This window comes from Halichoerus grypus, chromosome 1, assembly GCF_964656455.1.
Source record: "Halichoerus grypus chromosome 1, mHalGry1.hap1.1, whole genome shotgun sequence".
Taxonomy (NCBI): Eukaryota; Metazoa; Chordata; class Mammalia; order Carnivora; family Phocidae; genus Halichoerus; species Halichoerus grypus.
In genome coordinates, this window is record NC_135712.1 from 144,052,942 (window position 1) to 144,077,467 (window position 24,526).

Here is a 24,526-nt window from a genome sequence, read left to right on the forward strand (position 1 = left end):
TTTCACAAACTCTTTACAAAGAATACAAAAAGAGAATACTTCCCAACTTGATTTATGAGGTCAACATAATCTTGATATCAAACACTGACAAAAACATGATGAGAAATAAAAATTACAGGCCAATCTTTCTCGGGTGCATAATGCAAAATCCTAACAAAATGTTAGCAAACCAAATCCAGCAATATAATAAAACTAATACATCAAGATCAAGTTAGATTTATTTCAGGAATACAAAGTTCGCTTAATATTCTTAAAAGGTAATGTAAATGATACCATTAACAGAAAAAAAATGATTATCTCAATAAAGAAAAAACAGTTTATAAAATTCAACACTCATTCATGATAAAACTCATGATACGAAGTAACTAGGAAAGAAGAGAACTTTCTTTCTTTGATAGAGTATCTACAAAAAAACATGCAGCAAATACACTTAATAGTGGAATATTAAAAGCTTTCACTCTGAGATGGGGAACAAGATAAAGATGCTTCCTCTCATCGGTTCTATAGTATTCTATATTGGTGTACAGGTGTCATAAACCAAGACAACATTAAAAAGGAGGAAATAAAACTAATTATTTGCAGATGACATAATTCTATGTAGAAAAATCCATAATAAATTATACATGAAATATTACATTAATAAAGGGATTTGAATAAGGTTTCTGGATAATATGAAAAAGATGTGTTTCTATACACCAGCAACAAATAAAATGAAATTTTAAAAGGATGTCATTTATGATAGCATCAAAAAATTCACTGAAAAAAATAATCTACCAACAGGAGGTGCAAGATGATACATTGAAAAATATAAATATTGCCAGGAGAAACTAAAGAAAATCTACGTAAGTGGAAGGATATTCCTGTGCATAGTTTGGAAGATGTTTTAAAGATGACAAATGAACCCCAAATTGATATATAAATTCAATGCAATCTCAATCAAAATGCAGGGTGTGTGTGTGTGTGTGTGTGTGTCAATGGACCAGTTAATTCTCAAGTTTATATGGAAATGCAAAGAGTCAAGAATAGCAAAAACAATCTTAAGGAAAAACAACACTGGAAGACTTGATTACCAGATAAAGGACAGAAACTGAGACTGTAGTATTGGTATATTATAGGCAAACTGGCAAATGGAAGAGAATAGAAAGTCCAGAAACAGAAGTACACATAAATGGACAAATTATGACCAAAGCGGCACTGCAGTGAGGTGAAAAAGGATGATTTTCCCAACAATGCTACTGAACTAATTAAATACCCATGGTAAAGAAAAAAAAAAAAAAGAATCTTGTTCCCTAATTCACACCATGCATAGAAATCAATCCCAGGATTGTAGAAAAGTGAAACAATAAATCTTTTAGAAAAAAAAAAAATCATAGAATATCATCACCTTGAAGGCAAAGATTTCTTTAAAATAGGTCATAAAAGCAAAAACCATAAAGAAAAGCTGACAGGTGGAACATTAAAATCAATAACTCCTATTCATCAAAAGATACCAATAAGAGGGTGAAAAGGCAAACCACAAAATGAGAGATGATATTTACAATACATACTGACAAGGACTAGCATCATGAATATGTAAAGAGTAAGTCAGTAAGAAAAAGTCAGATAGTTTCCCCCTCACCTTCCTCCCACCCCTCTCCTCCCCCCAAAAAGAAAAAGAAAATAAAAGGGACAAGACTCCTAAGACTCCTCAACAGGTACTCTACAAAAGAGGGGATCTATATGGCCAATAAACATGAAACATGCTTAATTTTATTAGTTATCAAGGAAATACAATTAAAACCACTAGAAAATCCTACTGTATACCTGCCAGCATGTCTAAAATGAAAGACAGACTACTAATCTACTTTGTCTCAATGCATTTGCCCATTCTGGAAATTTTGCATAAATGGAATCCTGTATCGTGACTTTATTGACTAGCTTCTTTCACTTAACATTTTTTCAAGGTTTATCCATGTTGTAGCATGTATCAATACCTCATTCCTTTTTATAGCTGAAAAATATTCCATTGTAAGATATGCCACATTTTGTTTATCCATTTGTCTGTTGGTAGATGTTTGGGTTCTTTGCATCTTGTCGCTATTATGAATAATGCTGCTTATAACCATTTGTATACGAGTTTCTGTGAGGACATATGTCCTCATTCTGTGGGGTATTTATCTAGGAGTGGCATTGCTGGGTCATATGGTAACTATGTGTATACCCTTATGAGGAACCACCACATTGTTCCCCAAAGTGGTTGCCATTTTACATTTTATATTCCCACCAGCAATGTATGGGGTTCTCATTTCTCCACATCTTTGCCAACACTCATTTTTAATTTTGGTTGTGAAGTGGTATTTCATTGTGGTTTGGTTTGCATTTCCCCAACTACAAATGAGAATAAGCATCTTTCCTTGCACTTGTCATTTGTGTTTTGTTTTTTTTTTTTGAGAAATGTCTATTCAAATCCTTTGGCCATTTTAACTTTAGGTTACTTGTCTTGAGTTGTAATAATTCCTTATATAATCTGGATACTAGACTTATTAGATATATCATTTGCAAATATCTTCTCCCAGGAATGGAAATTCTTATAGCCTTTTTGGAAAAACCATTTGGCATCTACTAAAGCTGAATATACACTTAGCCTATGGACCCAGCAATCCACATCTACATATATACTCAATAGAAATTAGAATGTACTTCCCACCAGACGCATTTGAGAGTGTTCGTAACAGCACAATTCATAATAGCAATTGAAAAGCTTAAAGTTGCTAACATCTTGTAGGGAGGCTTAATGATGATCCTACTAAGGTGTCCATATCCTAATCCCTGGGGACCTGGGAAGGTTACCTTGTTTGGCAAAGGGACTTTGTAGATGTGCTTAGATTTTGAGAGGGAGAAATGAGACTTCCAGTTTCGAAGCCATCAAGTAAGGAGTTTGGAAGTCATCTCTCTACCCTAACAAGTAAAAGGCTGAACTGAAAAATCAACTCCATTTGTCAGAGAAGTGAGGTCCCAGGACCAACTCCTGTTCCCAGAATTGGAGACTGGCAAGTGGACACAGAATAACAACTTGCTTAACTAGAAACTCCCAAGCAGAAACCTCTGACGGAAACAGTTCTGGGGTAAGAAAGTCTGAACTGTAATTGACAAGTTGCTGGAGACTCAGAGTAGGCAAGTCTGTGAGTTAAAAACCCCTACTCACAGGCGGTTCCCCCACACTTTTGTGAGTTTTACCTCCAGAAGCTCTACCAGGATCTCAAAGGGAAAAATCAGAGAAAAATCCCCTGGTGTTCCCCATCTAGCCATCCTGTCCCACCTAAGGTGTAAGGGCTTGGGGGTGGAGATGGGGTCTGGGAAAGACTTGTGAAGTTCACAGCCCACGGGTGCAGGCTCACTGAGACCTAATTACAGTACTAGGGAATGCTTTCCCTCCCTGCAACACCTTACCACTTTACTAACGGTCTATTCACTGGAGTTCTTTATACCCAGTGCATCATGTCCAGCTATCAACAGAAAATTACAAAGCACAGTAAAAGGCAAAAAGCATTTTGAAGAGAGAGACGAAGCATCAGAATCAGATTCAGATATGGCAAAGATGATGAATTATCAGGCCATGAATTTAAAACATCTATGATTAATATGCTAAGGGCTCTAACAGAAAAAGTAGGCAACAGGCAAGAACAGATGGGCAATAATGAGCAGAGAGATGGAAATTCTAAGAATAAAAAAGAAATGCTAGAGTTAAAAAAAAAACTGTAACAGAAATGAACAGTGCTTTCCATGGGCTAGTTGACAGGATATGGCTGTGTCAAGAGTCTCTGGGTGACAATATGTGTGACAATAGAAACTTCCAGAACTAAAAAGCAAAGAGAAAAAGACCGGAGGGGGAGGGGGCAAGGAACAGAATATCCTAAAACTGTAGGGCTACAAAGATGTAACATATATATAATGGAAATACCAGAAGAAAGGAACAGAAGAAGTATTTGAAGCAATAATGACTGAGAATTTCCCCCAAATTAATGTCAATACACTAAACCACAGATCCAGAAAATTCACAAAACACGAAGGATAAATTCCAAAAAACTACACCTAGGCATAACATATCAAACTGCATAAAATCAAAGATAAAAAACCTTGAAAGAAGCCAAAGTGGGGGGAACCTATGGAGGAGCAAAGAATGATGCCCAATTTCTCTTCAGAAACCATGCTAGCAAGGAGAGTGAGGTGTTGAGGGAGCTTACATTGGATTGCTCAGGTGGGTCCAAGTTAATCACATGGATGCTGACACGAGGGAGGCAGCGAGTTCAGAGTGAGAAGCCATGTGATGGAAGCACCCAGCTGAAGATGCTGTGCGGTTGACCTCAAAGATGGAGAAGGGGCCAGGAACCCAAGGAATGCAAGCAGCCTCTAGAAGCTGGAAAGGAAGGAAACAGATGCTCCCTGGAGCCTCCAAAAGAAATCAGCACTGCTGACACCTTAATTTCAGCCCAGGAAGACTGATTTTGGAATTCTGACCCCCAGAATGGTAAGATCATAAATTTGTATTGTTTTAAGCCACTAAATTGTGGTAACTTGTTACAGCAGCAATACGAAACTAATATACATCCATCAATAGCATAATGGATAAATTACAGCATATTTGCAAGGTGGTATATTATGGTGCAATGAAAAGATATAATTATTGCTACATGGATTTGTTGATGTGTTACAGAACGAATATTGAAAAGAAGCCTTGCACAAAAAGAATATAAACTCTCAGATCCCATTTATATAAAACTTAAAAATAAATAAAACTTATATATGGCTGTGGAAGTTGGGACAGTGGTCACTTGGGTAGGAGTGCTGATGAGGGGGGCACATAGGAAGCATATGGGATGCCAGTAATGTCTTTCTTGACCTTGGTGGTGATTAGTGGTCTTTCAAACATTATAACCTGTAATGTGTATACTTTTCTTTAATGTGTACTTGAATAAAAAGTGCTTAAAAACAAAAAGTTTTAGGTAGTTTTAAAAACAAATTTCCTTACAAAAAATAGGGACAAAAATTGGGTTTAAGGTTTAAACATGGTAAACACAAGGTTTTAGATTAGTTAAAACTGAATACCCTATAAAGTGAACAATTATAGTTATTTCCGCTAATGACTCAATTAATTTCAAGGATTTTCTAGTACGTCTCCAATGTCACACAGAAAAGAACGAGTTGGCCTAGACATGCAAACACAGCAGACATATCAAAGTATACCACGATGCCCAGTCAGTGATTTTCTTTCATAAGTCTCCCTTATTTCATCAGGTACTACTTTAGAAAAACTGGTCTTTACAACACCATGACTGCAGAACCCATTCCAGACTAAAGATTCTACCAGTGGCATTTTTCATCTCGTATTTCCTCAAGCAAAATGTCTTTACAAATTCATTTTTCTGTTCCCAGGAACAACCTAAGTTTTTCCCACCTTGAAACTAATTATTACCGTCTCATGTATTTTTAGCATTTATATTCAACTGTTAGGAGACAAATACTGTTTAAAAGTAAAGATTTTAAAGTTTTAATGAAAGGATTATGTTAGATAGTAGAAGTACTGTCCTCAAACATTTTGCTGAAGAAAAAAACTCTTTGGAATATATATTTTAAAGTAATAACAAAGGCCAACGTAAAGGGCAGTAGCCATTTTTTCCCCAGTTATCTGTAATGATTCAATAAGTTAAATGTGCATGTGTTCTCTAGTTGAACTTCACCAAGAAGTCAAATTGTTCTTATGAAGGTTCTAAAACAAGCATTTAAAAACAGTACTGAAAATTCAGGTGGAACTACTAACAGGTGTTCTCACCTGTAAGAGAGGACCTATGTGTCAGTGCATTTGCCAAGCTTTTAAAATAGCTTCTGCCCAATAAATAATGGTAAAAGGCTACATTTTATCTACTAGAAATGCTGACATAAGATTCTGTAGTTCAAGACATGCTTGTGGGGAAGTTGTGTTGATCAAGGTAAACTCCCAACTTAAGGAAACTTACAGGTTAGTGAATCTCATGTATTCACTTGTCTCTTACAAAGAAGATCAGAATGCTTAATAATCCTATTAAGTCAAACACCTCAAAATACTAATGAATCATTCACTGTCCAATAAATACAAATTATGTATAAGAGAATGCAACAAGTTATTTGAACCTGAATGCAGAGAATAAATACTTTATTAACTGATTACAGTTGAAAGTCACAAACAAAAAAGGGGTATATTAAGGCAGAGCCATATATATATCTATATCTATATATTGATACAGATATAGATAGACAAATCCAAAGACTGTTACCTCTTTATGTTTTAATAACCTCTGCATTTTTCTTTTATGCATCTAGGCAGTGTGCTTTTCTTTTCTTCTCAGTTAAAGAAATGAATCTTGGCCAATATTTCGAAATCATATCTTGATGAGAACTTACAGGATCGTGGGTTGAGACAATGACTAGTGTATAAAATGCTATCTGATAGTTTTCTCAGTATATTCCATGTGTGGTGTTATATTTACGTTGGTGTGGAAAATCTGACAATTGACCATTTACTCTTTTCCAGCAAAACTAACACATAATTTTTCAAATGATTTTAATAGTCTTAACTAAAATAAGCTTGGACTTCCAAGTCAGTCAAATGCCCAAACCATATTATTTTATGCCCTTTCCTAAACCCTCTTATGTTTTAAAGAGCCTTTAGAGTATGATCACATGGCTGTATTTCAGATCTATAAATTTTGAGTTTTTCAAAATCCAAAATTATTTCCTTATGCAAAGTGGCAATGCAAACAGCAATCCTACATAGTGTAGAATAATTTTTCTTCTGTATAGCTTCCTTTTATAAAAATGGGCAACCACAAAAAAAAAAAAAGAAAGAAATTTAGTCCATCTGAAAAAGCACTCCAGTTCCCTAATTCCACTTTTCAAGGAGAAGGCAGAGACCAGTTTACATTATCCCAAAAAACTGAATAAATGGCTTTATTTGGTATCTTCAAGAAGCTTCTCCTTCCGTAGGAGATGTAGGTGTTGTAGGAGAAACCGTAACTGGTTTGCGTGCAATTCTGTCTAGTTCTGCATGAACATCTGATAGGACAGGCTTCTGGCCTACATTGAAGGAAAAGAAACAAGATTTAGATAGAAGTCAAAGTATCTTTTACACCAATGTCTCTTCATTTAAAAGCTGCCAACAGTTTCATTAACTTTATCTAGCATACTAAGTTATATAAACATCCTTAATTTAAAAATAAATCCGCTCATTTTACATTATGGGGTCTGTTACCAAATGGAAGTAAAACTAGCACCTATCACTTAATCTCATAAAGATATTTTTTAAAAAGGCGTAGGACAGTAAGAACAGTAAAACAGAAAATAGCAACAAAATTTTGGAATGTAGAAAGAATATGAATGAGTAGTAACTATATTAGCAGTCTCGGGAAAGCTTAATCTTCTACACTGGCAGTGGGAAAAGCCAAGAAGTAATTCAGTTTATATCCAGAAACCTGTAAAAGGTTACAAAAATGGTAGCTGCACAATGATTTTTGTGAAAAGGGTGGCAAAAAGATGGGATTAAAAAGGAAAATGGGTTAAAAAGTCTGTTTAAAGGGCCCTTACACAAGCAACAAAAGAAAAATAGACTGGACTTCATAAAAATTAAACACTTCTGTGCTTCAGAGGACACCATCAAGAAGCGAAAGGACAACCAACACAAGGGGAGAAAACATCTGCAAATCCTACATCTGACAAGGGTCTAGGACACAGAATATATAAAGAACACTTAAAATTCAACAACAAAAAGACACCCCAACTTAAAAATGGGCAAAGGACTTGAATAGACATTTCCCAAAGATCTACAAATGGTCAATAAACAGATGAAAAGATTCTCAACATCATTAGCCATCAAGGATATGGAAATCAAAACCACAATGAGATATGACTTCACAGTCACTAGGATGGCTCTAATCAAAAAGATGGACAAAAACAAATGTTGGAGAGGATGTGGAGAAATTGGGACCCTCATTCCCTGCTGCTGGAAATATAAAAAGGTGCAGCGTTTTGCAAAACAGTTTGCCAGTTCTTCAAAAACTTTAAACATAGAGTTACCACATGACCCAACAATGCCACTCCTGGGTATATACCCAAGAGAAATGAAAACATAAATCATTTGTCAAACATCTGTCAAAAACACATGTTCACAGTGGATCTATTGATAATGGCCAAAAATGGAAACAATCTAAATGTCCATCAACTGATGAGTAGACAAAATGTGGCATATGTACAATGGAATTTTATTCAGTAATAATAATGATACATGCTACAATGTGGATGGACCTTGAAAACATTATTGATTAAAATGTTTCAAAATTAGATTATGATGGTTTGCATAACTCTGTAAAAATACTATAATACTGAATTTATACTTTAAATGAGTGAACTTCATGGTATGTAAATTTTATCTCAATAAAGCTATTAAAAAAAAAAGCTCTACGAACATTACCTGATTTCTTGGCAGATGGCGGTAAACCACTGCTTCCAGCTCCAGCCCCACCTCCAGGGCTACCACTGCCAACACCAGGGCCTCCTGGAGAGCCAGTCTTTTTACTCAGCAAACTATTGAAGAAATTTGCCAGGACACCTTCACTTGTAGCTCCAGCTATTAAAAAAACAAAAACCAAAAAACTTTCACTCAAAACATTAGATTCTTCTATACATTATTATTACAGTAATCACAGAGAGCAATTAATATTTAAAATTTAAGAGCTGTGTATTCCAAATTCAAGTCTAGTTTGATCTTTTGAGCCTGGGTAACTTATCTCTAATCTAGTCATGTGTAAGACAAAATATGAGTAAACTTTAAGAGTGTAAGATAATTATTAAAAAATTAGAATGTTATTTTTAAAAAACCAAAAGCATTTAAAACAGGTATTAGATGCTACTATACCTCCCTTCTGAAAAAGTTTCTTCAAAAATGTAACTGTTGAGAAATGTTTGCCTCAAGTATTACAAAAAGCTACCTAATCCTGTGTGAAAACCAGTTCCAAGAGATAAATGGGTAAAGGATAACAAGAAACAATTCACAGAAGAGAAACAAATAGGAAATACCAGGGACAACGCTCTTGCTAGTATTTAAAGAATGCTGATTAGGTTGTGGCAAAATTGCAACACTCTATGTTGATGACTTGTAAATTGAATAAGCTATTTGAAACATATTATCAAAAGGCATAAAAATGTACAAACTCTCACCTACTAATCCCATTTATGGCAATTATTCCTACTGAAATAGCTATTATGCATATAGCTTTCCTCTTTATGTTAACTGCAGATAACCTATTAACATATGAATTTCTTCAATGACCTACCTTAGGAGAAGTTCAAATGTAACACAAAACTTTCATAAAGCTCACACCATAGATATCATATACTAAGGCTATACTATAAAACGGTGTGAAGTCTGATTAACTATGAGATTATAGGTTAGAGACAGAGACAAAGGTTAGAAGCTATTGCACAAAAATGTAAACAGCTATGGAAAAAAGGCAGGAAGCTAGGTAGATTTCTTTTTAGTGTGAAATGTATTGTGTTGTTTTCTCTAGGAAAAGAGAGAAATGTACCTTTCATGTTTGGATCAATTTTTTTTGACCCTGCAGGGATGGGTGACACGCTGGCAACATTGGATGACACGGATCGGTTTGGTGTTCGAGGGGAGCCTCCTGGGACTCTTGGTGAGGCATCCTATGTAAAAATAGGAAAGCCGTAACTATCAAAACAGGAAACTTCCAACTTCACCAAAGTTATTATAAAAAGAAATTACTTTTTAACTGTCCCATCTGTTCTACTGGTACATTTACACTGCAAGCCATTGCATGTTTAGCAATTGTGTCCTCATTATCAGAAAATACCACGAGACCCATCACATTTTAGAATACAAATTCCCCTTCAATGGGAAAAGAACATATTGAATAATGGGGTGTGATTACGAGCATAAGCATGGGAGTCAGATCTGAGTTCCAAGTAGGACTTGCATCCTACTATCTATAAAATCTCAGGCAAACTATAAGGTCCTCCAAAGCCTCCGTTTCCCCACCTGCAGAATGGGGCTGGTAGTACCTGCCAACCCACAGGGCTGTTGTTTAAGGATTTATATAAATGGTAAGGAACCATATAAAAATGGTTCCACACAGTAACTCATGCATGACAAACAAGGCAAAATGGATCTCTAGGATTTAAATATTCTAAAAAGGAGTGAAGTTTAAAATGTCACAAATTCCAGAATAATTTTTAATTCAAGTTTATATCAAAGCACACCCACAGGAGACATGTATACGATTAAGAAAAAAGGGAACTAAACCAATAATGTACGGCACTTTAATAATTTTGTCAAAATCTGCAATACTGACCACAGGCCTTCCAGCTGCAGTTGGTGGTTGCTTTGCTAAAAGGGACTGAAAAACACAAAAGAGTTCTAGGTCAGACACTCATAGCATGTACTGCTGTATTTTAAAAAATACGTAAGAACAGTTTACCCATTAACCATACTAAATCTGCTTCTGATATAATTTCATACCTGTAGCTTCATAAGAAACACTTGGTCATCTTCTGCCACAATTTCCTTCTCATGTACAAACTGAAATGAGCAATGCATAAATGAGCAAGTCTAATATATTGCGCTAAAACCATTAATAACATACTCTCTAGATTAGACTAATTAAAAAAAATTCAATACAAACATTACCTATACTTACACAAGTGAACTGCCCGACCCAAGCCCCTACAGCAGAGCTGTCCAATAACCATCTGCAATAGTATGAATCTTTGATAGCTGTCCTGTCCAATACTGTAGCCACCAGCCACCTGTAGCTATTGAGCATCTGAAATGTGGCTATGGTGCGCCTGGGTAACTCAGTCGTTTAAGCATCTGAGTCCTGACTTCTGCTCAGGTTGTGATCTTGGGGTTGGGAGACTGAGCCCTGCATCCAGCTCTGCACTGAGCATGGAGCCTGCCTGAGATTCTCTCTCTCCCTTTCTCTCTGCCCTCCCCCGCCTCGTACCCTCTCTCTCAAAAAAAGAAAAAGAAATGTGGCTACTGTGACTCAGGTGCTGAAAATTTAATTTTATTTAGTTTTACTTAATATGTTTAAAAGCCATATGTGACTAGTAGCCATGATATTGGACAGCACAACCTTAGAGTCAATAGGTATATTAATCATGCTTCTGTTACCCAACAGTTAGGTGTTTTAAAAGGGCCAATAATACCCCAGGTGAGTGAAAAGCAACTTACCCCTGGTTTCTCTGAAATAAAAATATAATGGCTCTTCTACCTGCTGAGTAATTAGGCAAAAAGAAGCAGCAACCATCTCCTGCTTCTACTATTTCTGTACAATGCACGCTATGGGACTATTTTCCACCAGCAGCCAGAGTGATCCTTTCAAAAGGTCAAGCAGATTACATCACTCCTCTGCTCAAACTCCCCCTCCAGGCGCTTTCCATTCCACTCAATGAAATTCAAAGTCCCGACTCCAACTGCATGAGAAGGCCCCACAAGATCTTAACTCCGCCTTCCATCTCCTATCAATCTGGCCCTCCTCTTCACTTTTTTCCAGGCTCTTTGCCCTCCTTCTACATTCCTGCCTCAGGGCAGGTGCACTTTCTGCTCCCTCAGCATGCAACACTCTCCCTTCTTATCAGAGTCATTCCCTAACCACTCCTAAAACAGTAACCCTCCCCGCGCCCCTGCTCTCCCCCACCCTCCCTCACTGGGCTTTACGGCCACAGCACTTATCAGCACTTGAGCACTGGCATGCGCACCGATTTACTACTGCATCATCGTCCTATTTAGCACCTAGTGCCTAAACAGTGGCCCAGGAGGTATTAGTGGGATGAATAAAAGACAACTTACAGCACAATTTTGTTGGTAAAAGAGAATGGGAAAAACTGTTGCTTTTTTTCCCCCCTGATGTCTGCACTTCTTTTAATAGACATCCAAACCAAATACCATGCCAACTGATTTTTCATTTGTCATTAACTTTCTTTTTTCTAATTACCCACAAACATAAGACAGATGCTCAATATCAATGTTTGGATTTTTTTTTTGTTTGGATTTTTAAGTAAGAATCTTATTTTATGTTAAATCAAAATTATTTTTCCTAAAGCATGTCCACTTAAAAGTCACTGAGAAGTACTATATGTAAATGCTTTTTATACAACTTTCTAGAAACATCTGTAACATCTAACTATAGAACATGATATATTACTTAACATGAAATCAAAATATGTGAAAGAAGAGTACTTTCTGGAAGCAGATTAAATAGGCATACGAATGACATATAACAGTTTAAACTGGAAGCTCCTGGATAGCTGTGGGCTAGCATGGGTAACTAGTGACTGTGGAGAAGACTCCAGATCTACCTCAACAGAGAGAAGCTAACACATTTATTCTACCTATATTTTCTTGGCTTTTGGCTGAGTTCTAGGATGGAAAGTTCACAGCTTCAACCTACTCTCTTCAATATCCATACATTCACTCCTACCAATTCATTATTTCCATTAGACTATGGAATCCACACTAATATTTTCTAATATAAATATGCCAAAGGCTAAGTAAGAATTCAGTAACTGAACAGCTGGTTTATATTTTGATAACACAGATTTTTATTTTGAATTGACATTAGCAACACCCAAATTATACTTAGAAAACCCCTTGATAGGAAAGGACTCCCTTACCTTTCTAACTATAATCTTAAAGTTATGGACTCCCCCCTCAGTTTAAAAGGCTAAATATTGAGACTATATATACTAAAACTGTTACCTTTCGGACAGGTGGTTTAGTTATAATGTCTTCAAAATTATCTTCTGCTTTTAATGTTTGAAAATTTTCATGTAATATTCCTATTTTCTTATCATTATCCCACCCTGCTGGACTGGAAAGAAATGCACATGATAAATCTCAAGCATTTATACAGTCATTCTTTCATTAAATCCATGATCATATTAAAGGGAACAAATCTGACCAATTATGAACAACTAATAAGCTTTTATTTATTAGATTGGGTGGATCAATCGGTTAAGCATCTGCCTTCGGCAGGTCATGATCATGGGAGTCCTGGGACGGAGCTCAGTCCCAGATCAGCGAGGAGTCTGCCTCTTCTCGCCCTCTGCCCCTCCCCTTGCCCCTCCCCCCATCCTGTTCGTGCTCACTGGCACTATCTCAAATAAATAAATAAAATCTTAAAAAAAAACCACACCAAAACTAATCAGATTTTTTATTATAATGCTCAAGTTATAGTTTACTAATTACTACTTAAAAAGGTTCTTAATCTTCCTGATTTTAAAAATGCACAGTTTGGGGGGTCCTTTCGGGGGGGTGTCTGGTTAATTATTATTACCTCTTAGTGTATTCACATAACTTTTTGAAAGCATGTCTAGATTATATACTGGGTCCTTTATGTATCAAACCAATCAATAAATGAGTATCAATCAAAAAGTAAGTAAATACACTGATATATGCACTCAACGGTTTAGCTATATATAATAGCAAGGCTTTCCAAAAGGGGCTCAGGCCAGCAATAAATCTAACAGGCAAAGATAAATGGATCACAGCAGGTTATAAACAAAACAATCTAGAAGAGATTCTCACCTACTCATCGTGGAAAGGTCTACTGGTCTCACCTCAAAACCGAAAACGAGGATTCACCATCAAATTGCAGCAATAACACACAATAAAATAATACACTGAAGAGGATACTTACATAAATACTGCATCTTTTTCCACAACAACAGCAGGAATCTTATAGGGAAATCCATACAGTTTCTGAACGATATATTTATATACTAAATCTATATTTTTGTTTTCTTTTACTGAAGTGTAAATAAGTGCTGCACCATCTGAATAATACTGTTAAAGAAACTTTTGGACAAATTCCATGAACATCAGGTACCATAAAATTCTGTGTTCTCAGCTTAACAGTTATATGCACAGCACTTTCAAAAATAATTCCGAAAGATACATTATAGGATAGTCAAGAATTTCAAAAGTATAAAATACATATAGGCTAAAATGCAAATAAAACTATCTTTACATTATCAACTTCATTTAGGAGGGCAAAAGTCTCATGAAACCAAGAAAGTAAAGGTAAATTTAATAATACTGATACTGCTACTACCTCTCCATTTAAAGCACAAGAAGAGGTAACTGGCTTTGTTTTTGACCTTCCTAAACTTCATGAAGGAGGGATATTATTTATCAACAACTATTTTGCTTGTGTTTAAAAAAAAAAAAAAGGTGTATACTAGTATCTCTTGTGGTTTTCACTAGCCCCAGGAATTAGAACTTCAGGAGCAAAGCTCAGGAGACCTACTGAAGAGAGATGAACCAATAGGTATCATCAGGAAACTTTGAGGCATAATTCAAGGCAAAAGTTGATTTCATGACCAAAACTTGAGGTAACACAACCTCACCAGAGGATGTGTTAATTAAGGCAGACCCTACCAAATGATATGGTAGATCCAAAGATCAAGAGAGGCCTGTGGAAAAGGGGCAATGTGACTACTAACAGATGATGTGGTCAGAGTGACTATCAGAAATTCTATGGCCACTGCTAAGGACCATGCTCTAGCACTGCCCACTGTGTCCTGAGATGACAACTTAGACCAAGGGGAAAGGCTGGGAATGGTCAAACTTCTACTTCTGGATTGAGATACTCATATTTATTAGTGCATGAACTGAAGCTTATGAACCTAAAAGTGGTATTGCTAAATAGGACTTCTCATAAAACTTAACTTGATAGAAACAAACATTATCATTTTAAGTAAAAATTATGTGAACTTTTCATTAATGAGTGATCTTTTCTCATGAGAACCAACTTATGATATAGCTGAAAAATTTGTATTAAAACTAACATTTAAAAAACTTGGAAGATGATTTTAAGCGGCTGCCTTTGGCTCAGGTCATGATCCCAGGGTCCTGGGATGGAGCCCCGCATCGGGCTCCGTGCTCCGCGCTCCGTGGGAAGCCTGCTTCTCCCTCTGCCTGCTCTGTCTGTCGCTTCCCTGCTTGTGCTCTCTCTCTTTCCTTCTGACAAATAAATAAATAAAATCTTAAAATAAATAAATAACACTACATCAAAAACTAATGATGTAATGTATGATGATTAACATAATAATAAAAATAATGATTTTGAACTGTTGCCTTCACATACACACACACATACACGTGTGTGCCTCACTATCTTGAAGTGACTTCTCAGTTTGTATTCTTTTAAAATCAGTGGGCTCTACTAGAGGTCTGTAATTATTTCAGTGGACAGTCTCCTTCTTGATTACATTTCTGTATGTACATTTTCAAGAACAGTATTAATTAAATGTTTAAAGAGACTGCTTGTTCCCAAATTTGCTAATCTTCAAAGATAACAAAAAGTCTATAGACATCTACTTCAATTACTCCCACTTTTTTTTTTTTTTTAAAGATTTTTATTTATTTGACAGAGAGAGATAGCGAGAGAGGGAACACAAGCAGGGGGAGTGGGAGAGGGAGAAGCAGGCTTCCTGCTGAGCAGGGAGCCCAACGTGGGGCTCGATCCCAGGACCCTAGGACCATGACCTGAGCCGAAGGCAGACACTTGACGCTTAACGACTGAGCCACCCAGGCGCCCCCAATTACTCCCACTTTTTGTCTTCTTTTTAAAGTCTCTTATGTAGACAAATGCCCTTCAATTCAACCAAGTCAACCATTATGTGACAGGAGAAAAGAAAGGGCCACAGAGAGGACGAAGTACTGAGGAGAAAAGGGGAAAGGGAAGCTGCTAGTATCAAGTGATCTTATTCATTATTCATCTAGGCTTCTTGTAAGTGGTCCTTAAATTAAATGTCCATTAATGAAAATGAAAAACTACAGACACTATAAACATGTATATATTACTTATGATTCCTACCTACTGCTAATGTCATCATTTCTTCACTTTTCAGACACAAAAGCTTTGGTTAGGGAATGCAACCACAGACTCTCTAATCCAAGAGGGGTGGGTGAGAACAGCTCTCCTCAGTGCACTCAAGCTGTGACAAAGTTTTCAATAGCAAATTCTCTTAAAAGCATTCATGTGCAACCCTCATTTTATCCTTCTTTTAGCTCTGAATGTTATTCAGTGGTTCCTCCAATCCTTGCAACCTAGACAAGATTCCTTGTAATAGGTTTTCTAACCTTGTGATTATCAAAATCACCCAGAAAGCTTTCTAAAAGTAGAGATTCTTCAGCCTCACCTTGAAATGTTCCAATTCAGCAAGCCTTAGCTGGGCACACCCAGATTTTGAAACCATTGCATTAGACTATATGTAGAGATGGTAACATAGTGAACATGTTAAAAATGGGAATACACAAACCTAAATATTGATCTTGCCCCAACACCACTCCCAATAAATGAATACTGCTTTATAATCAGAATGTTTACAATGTCAACTCATTAGAATTTTCCAAAAAGACTGATACTTGATAAATGATTTTTCTCAGGCATAATCCTTTAAAACACAGCAAATCAAAATTACATATTTCAAAACTTGCTTTTATAGCTCAAACTACCCAGATATAAATGATTTGGGAGCTAAAATGAAATTTCTAACCAGAAGCAGGAGGAAAAAAAGTTTATGGAATTTCTGAAGTCCATCAATTTAATTCCATTAATTAAAAAAAGCAGGGGTGCCAGGGTGGCTCAGTCATTAAGCGTCTGCTTTTGGCTTAGGTCATGATCCCGGGGTCCTGGGATCAAGGCTCCCTGCTCCATGGGAAGCCTGCTTCTCCCTCTCCCACTCCCCCTGCTTGTGTTCCCTCTCTGTCAAATAAATAAATAAAAATCTTAAAAAAAAAAAAAAAAATTTAAAAATATAAAAAAATAAAAAAGCAAACAAACAGGTAAGGTACATTGCACTGATGAATGCAGGAAAAGGATACACTGTAAACAAAACTTCCGGATATGTGACTGAATAAAATCAAAATGTTCATCTCTGTAGTCATGTTCTTTCTCCAATACACTAATGGCATCACACTGTTGAGTTAAAATAATTAAGAAAAACAATAATATTAACTTTAATCAAAGTTAAATATAATGATTTAAACAGTTTTGGAATGAAATGGGGGAATTTCACAAACCTACCACTCTGATATGGTGACTGAACATCAGACTATTAGAGTATCCATTACTCTTATATGTCTAGGTTCTTTTAGTTAGAATCAAGACTAAGGAATAATTTCCTTAAAAAGTATTAATGTCCATGTTCTATTGAATGTTGAAAACACCAAAGAAAAAGTTTCAGTACATAAAGGAATGAAGAGTAACAGGACAAGCAGATGGTTGCTCATATTTGCTGACTCAACAACTCCTTTTGACTTAAACGAAGTTTTTAAGTTCTAAACTCTATTCTAGTTCTATAAAACACTGTATATCTGGGAGTCTGCACCCTTCCCTATTTCCTCTTTGCTCCTCTCTTTATCTGATAACTCTTAAATGACCTTCATTTCTTTTCTGGTTCTTCTGTTGACTCTTACTACAATCTTACCAACAGCAAGAAAAAAAGGCGAATTACAGGCTATTTTTGAAGTGTCACCTGTACGGTCACTGAGACGATTCTGAATTCTGCTTGCTACAGAAAAATGTTACAAAAAAATAAACATGATATCCAAATTACTTCACCAAAACCTCCTGGAACTGAAGGTATGAAATCTAAAAATAACCCTGTAATAATAATGTTCATTATACCTAATATTAGTTTGAGATCAAATCTGACATGCAATTTTTTGTTATGCATATATACGTCATACAACATAGTCTTTGTATAATCATGATACAGCATGTTTGTCCATTTTATAGAACACAGAGTAATTACTTCAAATTACTAAAGATATTTATAATTATTGTATTGTTGACTTACGATACTTTTGGTGGAACATATTTAAATGCAATAAGAGGATCTGGACCTAAGGCAAGACACTTAGTCTCTCTGAATCTCATTTTCCAGAGTCTTTAAGAAGAGTTAAACCGCCATTATTTCTCTGTCCTGAGACACCTCTCCCACTCCCCCCTACACATTTTAAAAGCTCCTAAGCTAATACAAAACTGAAGATTGTCTTAGAGTCTGTGAAATACAGTAGATAATCTCTTTTGGCTTAAAAATCTTATGACTCTGACTCATTTGATACTAATTCAGGTCCCTTTAAGCTTAACAATTTTCCTTTGAAAATAAGAGGTTTTTATAAGAGGCAAGTTGTGCTATAAAACAGGGAAGTATCTGCCAACAAACAGCTCTCTGTCAAACAAAATAAAGCAAAAACAAACCACACACAGAAGGATTCTAGTGTGAGAGTTTAAAAACAGTTTTAGAGAAAAGGTGTAAGTAACAACTACACAACAATCACTACTTGAAAAGCAGATACCAGATTTTGATTTAATTATTTTAAATGCTACCCCCACCCTTTGTTATTGATAATTTTTGTAGAGTTTAAAATAAAACTTAAAAATATTTTTTATCATTTTTATTCCACAGATGAGTAAGTGCCATACCTCCCTTCAATTACATGTGCAAGTTTTTACATGTTATGGAAAACATTAATAATTTTAGATCTCAAAAAGGTTTGTATGTTCTGTCATTTCCTTAATATTCCATGATCTATAAACAATAAAGACATACTACTCAAGACCAAATGGAAAGAAGATGAACTTGAACTAGAAATTATTTTTAAGGGGAATGTGATTTTATTATAAAGTGTGCACAGTGATGGAACTAAATTAACAGAATTTGGTAATAGCAATCCTATCAGAACCTCTTTAGTAAATAAATAAAAAGCCCTTGATAACTGCGTATCAGCTTTACATAATGAGTGCTGGTAGGTGTTTAAGTCTATTTTAAGGGCATAATCTTCTGATATTAGGATATTAGTGTATCACAATTTATTGTGGAAAGTATTTTATAAAAATTAATACCGAAGTTATCATCTTACCTGTAGTATTTCTAGTCAACTGACTGGACAATGAAGTCTAATTGAAATTAGGAATATGAAATTCAATCAAGAACAGAATATTTGAAGTAATGTTTTCTTTCAAAGAAACTAGGACTAAGATCACAAAACCAACATGTGATTATCATTCAATATTTTAAACTATTATTTCTATTTGTTAAGAAAAAATATCTAGGAAAGCTAGGAAATCTCCTCCAAAAGGAGGCTGGAAAAACAAAACAGCTGTTTATCCTTGGTTAATAGCAGTAGTAGAATCTCTAGGAAGGAAGCTAACCTTTGTGCAAACTACTAGTACTGGGATGCCCAAGTTATGTGTAAGTGTGTCCGCACCCAGAGGTAAAACCACACTGTCGTCTTTGTCTTCCTGTGACCCAGTATTTCTTCTCTGAGGAGAGGCTGGGAAATCTTCTCCCGGCTCTACATATTCTTGGAAGTCTCTAATCACTGAAAATCAAAGTAAATAATTTAATACATAGTTTAGAAATTGCTTTATTTCAGCAGGTAGCTTTTTCTGCCATAATCTAAATATGTATTTTATGAGACTTTATACTTAGTCTTGCATAAGAGAAGAAACAAAAAGTTTGAGAAATCTGTTTCAAAGACAGGACAGAAACACTAGACCCACATTAATTATGAGGAGGCAGAATACAACACTGAGTGGCTTCAAAGAGTGGGGTTCAATGTAAGCCCAGTTCTGTCTGTGCAAATTACTTCGGGTAAGTCACAATCTAGCTTTGCTTCTCTACATTCTCTAATTCACAAAGGGCACTGAGAGGATAAAACATAGATATGTGTGTGGGGGGAGGGGAGGGGAGGGGAATGTTCCACAATTTAAAAGTCAGACCTACGGGTGCCTGGGTGGCTCAGTCGGTTAAGCATCTGCCTTCGGCTCAGTCGGTTAAGCATCTGCCTTCGGCTCAGGTCATGATCCCAGGGTCCTGGGATCAAGCTCCGCATCGGGCTCCCTGCTCGGGGGAGCCTGCTTCCTCCCTCTGCCCCTCCCTCTGCTTGTGCTCTCTCACACTCTCTCTCTCAAATAAATAAATAAAATCATAAATGAGTGAATGAATGAATGAACGTCAGACCTAGATGACTTTCTAACATTACTTTCCTTTCTCTAAACCCTTTACTCAGGTCTTCTCCTTTTTACCTAGGTGCAATCTAGGTGCAATTCACTCTGTAATTCTGGTAAGAACTAATGAGATATTACCAATGCTGATAAATTTTTAGAACTCATTTGCAAGTCTGTCAAAACCTCCATTTAACAAAAAGTTAATGTGAATGTATTAAGAGCTTTAACAATGTATACTTTGACTCAATGATTACTCTTTGAGTAATTCTCAAGGAAATAATCAGTGATGCAGGATGTCTACATAAGGCTGCTTTCCATGTTTAAAAGCAAAATAACGCATCTGGAAACAAATCCACAGCATAGGATTAAAACAGTATATAAGGGAATTCTATACAAAGCCATAAAGGAGGAAAACTGTCTTAAACTAAGATGGGGTCAAGGAAGAGGGAACCTTGAATGGTTGGTTGAGTGTAGTTCCTCTAGGAACATAGGGGAATGCATACAACCCTAGCAGATCTGGTAGCTTTTACCCTTCAAATCAGAAGCTGAAATCTAACAGTGGTTCTCAAGTTTTAGCATGCACCAGAGTAACTGATTGAGTTTGGGGTAGAGCCTAAGAATGTGTATTTCTGACAAGTTCCCAGCTTGTATTTCTGACAAGTTCCCAGCTGTACTGATACAGGACAGGGTCCTAGGACCCACAAATTGAGAACCAGTGCTACAGTATAAACTTTTGGGGAAAAAAAGACCCACAGACAATGGCCAAGAGGGAAACACAGGTATAGACTAAAAGCAGTTACACATTTTTTTCAGTGATTTAGGACATACATTCTCCTAAATCTCTACTATTTCCTAGCATATAAATTCCAGTAAGCTGTCAATTTTCTCCTAGAAGTTATAATCAGCTAACAATAACAAAGAAAAGCAGCATTCATCTGTGTATTTTCTTAAGCAAAGTACAACACTGGCAAATGAAGAGCTCTCAGTGAAATTAAGAACTGTGACAACTGGCTTACAATTTGTAAGAAATGACCTGTAACGTTTTCATAATTTACTTGAAAATTTCCAATTTACATGGGTATATACAAAATACATACTTTGTAAATCATAAAACCAGCTTACCATCTTTATGTTGTTAACGTTTTTGGGGCACATTTCATTTTGACAAGGTTGGTAAGATTGCTCTACTTATTAAGAAATGAAAGTGCTGAAAATGAACAGCTGAAGAAAGATTCAATTTTTTTTTTTAATCCTGAAACCTACTTCTCAAAATGAACATTTATGGCCTTTCAGCAAAGGAGAAAAGACACCTCTATTAAAGAGTCTGCCATTATGTATAGGTTTCCAATTTAAAACTACATTAAAACCTAGCACATCAAATTGAATTTCAAAAGCAGTAGTCACATTATGTATCCTTCATTAAACCTTATTAAAAGTAAAAAATTCCTACAATTACGATAGCTAGGACATAGGTGTTTGAAATCTATATTAGTATTTCTAGACTACTCACACTTTTGTTCCATTTCTTTCATTTCTTCAGGAGGAATTTTCAATTTGTCAATATGTTCTCTAACAACACTTGCCCATTTCTGTAGAGAATCCAAAGCAGTCCAAGGCTTTGACATATCCACAACCAGCATAACTAGAGTGTCCTTCAGAGAAATGGCATCCAGTGAAAATTTAAGGAGGCCCTTGTGATACAGGTCTCCATCTAAGATCCATACGTTACATCTTGTTTGATCTATAATAGACAAAAGAAAGTTACCAAGGCAATAGGATTAAGTTATTTCATTATCCAACTAACAACACCTACTTGGTATCTTAGGGCACCTCCACAGGAGAGGTCTCCTTTGACAAGGTTCAACTATTTAGGTAGGCCACATCTATCAATTTAGTAAAGGCCTAACAAACATTCAGGAAAATGATTTAACTGCCAACACAGAACACCAGCAGCCTCTACTTTTTATTTCTAAATCCCAAATCACCAACATGAATTACATGTTTCTATTCTTACCATCAGGATCTCTCTCTCTCTTCTTATCAGCAGAGATAGCCATGCATATTCAAGATATTATACACAAAAATGAGAAGACAAGTGATGTATACAAGAAAAAAATGGCTGATCATATTGAAAAAAGCAGGGGAGTAGATGACATTTTTGTGTCAAAAATGAGAAGGTGAAAAGGGAGTCAACAAAAGAAGCCTAGGATACTATTATTCCACTCTCTGAGGGAGAAGTGAACTGAAGCACTGAGATTCTTCAAGGCCAGCAAGAAACCTAGTCTGCACACCAGAATACCTTAAGATGTTAAAAAATATCACTCTATGAATCCCAATCCCAAACCAATAAAAGTATGCCCACACAGAACTACTCACTGACTAGCATGACAGACTAGGACTCCTAGTGAAAAATGACACACTAAGAAAAGTCAAAGACTAGTATGAGCAGCAGTGCAACTCAGAATGGCCTCAGGAAACTTGTTTTACATATAAATGACACTCACCTTCCCTGTCTTCATCATGAACATTTAAGTACAAATATTCCAAGCCTCTTCCTTTCTTGTACTCTTCTATTCCCTGAATTTTTCTTATTAAGCTTGTTTTTCCAGCTCCATCTTCACCTGTAAAAGAGGACAACTCTTTTTAATTATAATATAGATTATTTAAGGATGCTTTCTAATGTCAACTGAAAAACCCAACTGTAACTGCAACCAAAAGGGTAATTTGATGGAAGAGATCTAGGTAATTATACAGCTAAAGATGCAGACTTCACCTCCAAGATTCTTTGTCCTGGTGTCTCAGCCCTTCCTGTTAAGTCTGGTTCTACCCTATTACAAATGGCTTCGTCTGTGGGTACTTTTCTGGAAGTTCAACTCTTATGTCATCCCAGTTTAATATACAAGGAACAAAAGACTCTCCCTACTGGCTTTCAGTCTGAAGCACCTCAGATAAAGACTCTTAACTGGCCCAGTTTGGGTCATGTACCCACCCACGGGCCACACTCATGGAGGATGGATGGTACATCAAAACTGACCAGGGCAGGGAATTCTGGCTGTAGCCTCACCAAAACCATGAAGTCATAAGAAATAATAGTAAAGGAGAGAGGTGGGGGTAATATATTGAACAAGAGTAGAAAGAATGTAGAACAAACAAAAATAAAATGTAGACTTAAAAAATATTAATAGCAAAAACACAAAAATCAAGTGTTAGCAAGAATGTGGAGAAAAAGGAGCCCTCTGGCACTGTTGGTGGGAATGCAAACTGGTGCAGTCACTGTGGAAAACAGTATGGAGGTTCCTCACAAAGTTAAAAATGGAACTACCTTACCGTCCAGTAATCCCACTACTGGGTATTTACCCAAAAATACAAAAGCACTCATTCAAAGGAATACAGACATCCCTGTGTTTATCGCAGCATTATTTATAATAGCCAAACTGTGGAAGCAGCCCAAGTGCCCATCGACAGATGAATGGATAAAGAAGATGTGGTATATATATACAATGGAATATTATTCAGCCATAAAAGAATGAAATCTTGCCATTTGCAACAACATAGATGGAGCTAGAGAGTATAATGCTAAGCAAAGTCAGTCAGTCAGAAAAAGACAAATACCATACGATTTCATTCCTATGTGGAATTTAAGAAACTAAACAAGCAAAGGGAAAAAACAAGAGAGAGACAAACCAAGAAACAGATTCTTAACTATAGAGAACAAACAGGTGATCACCAGAGGGGATGTGGGGAGGATGGGTGAAATAGATGAAGGGGATTAAGCGTACACATTTATCATGATGAGCACTGAATGATGTGTAGAATTGTTGAGTCACTCCATTGTACATCTGAAACTAATATAACACTGTATGTTGACTATACTGGAATTAAAATAAAAAACTTGGGGCTCCTGGGTGGTTCAGTTGGTTAAGCATCTGACTCTTGATCTCGGCTCAGGTCTTGATCTCACGGTCATGAGTTCAAGCCAGGAGTTGGGCTCCACGCCCAGTGTGGAGCCTACTTAAAAAAAATTTTTAATTAAATAAAAAACTTAAAAGAAAAAAATGGGGAGCTGGGTGTGGGGATGAGCTAAATAGGTGATGGGTATGAAGGAGGGCATGTGTTGTGATAAGCACTGGGTGTTATATGTACATGAGGAATCGCTAAATTCTACTCCTGAAATAGAACTACGGTATATGTTAACTAAACTGAATTTGAATAAAATCTTGGAAAAAGAAAGAAAAGAAAAAGAAAAAGAAAAAAACCCTGCATCTTTATAAATACCTCAGATAGAAATGGTAGGTAACACATGAGAGTTTGTCTGCAGAATATGTCTTCATTGGCCTTCTCAGATGTTTTATGAAACAGGTTTATTTTCAGATGTCTGCATTTGCCATCAAGACAAATCACGTCAGAGTTCATTTAGATGTAGAAAAAGTGACAGCTGCAGAAATTGGTCATTTTAATGGAGGCTTAAGACTTAT

The 24,526-nt window shown here is 36.2% G+C and overlaps 1 protein-coding gene across 1 annotated transcript in view; it reads right to left on the reverse strand.

Annotated features, from left to right (window-relative positions):
* Window positions 1-24,526, reverse strand: part of DYNC1LI1 (dynein cytoplasmic 1 light intermediate chain 1) — a 46,180-nt gene continuing 21,654 nt past the window's right edge. The window contains exons 3-13 of the mRNA XM_078072795.1: window positions 22,556-22,672; window positions 21,562-21,792; window positions 19,254-19,423; window positions 16,919-17,012; window positions 13,728-13,863; window positions 12,788-12,899; window positions 10,547-10,606; window positions 10,380-10,424; window positions 9,594-9,714; window positions 8,480-8,635; window positions 1-7,089 (exon numbers count right to left, since the gene is read on the reverse strand). Of these exons, the coding sequence (XP_077928921.1) occupies window positions 6,977-7,089; window positions 8,480-8,635; window positions 9,594-9,714; window positions 10,380-10,424; window positions 10,547-10,606; window positions 12,788-12,899; window positions 13,728-13,863; window positions 16,919-17,012; window positions 19,254-19,423; window positions 21,562-21,792; window positions 22,556-22,672 (1,355 nt within the window). The 3' untranslated portion in view covers window positions 1-6,976. The remainder of the gene's footprint in view (window positions 7,090-8,479; window positions 8,636-9,593; window positions 9,715-10,379; window positions 10,425-10,546; window positions 10,607-12,787; window positions 12,900-13,727; window positions 13,864-16,918; window positions 17,013-19,253; window positions 19,424-21,561; window positions 21,793-22,555; window positions 22,673-24,526) is intronic.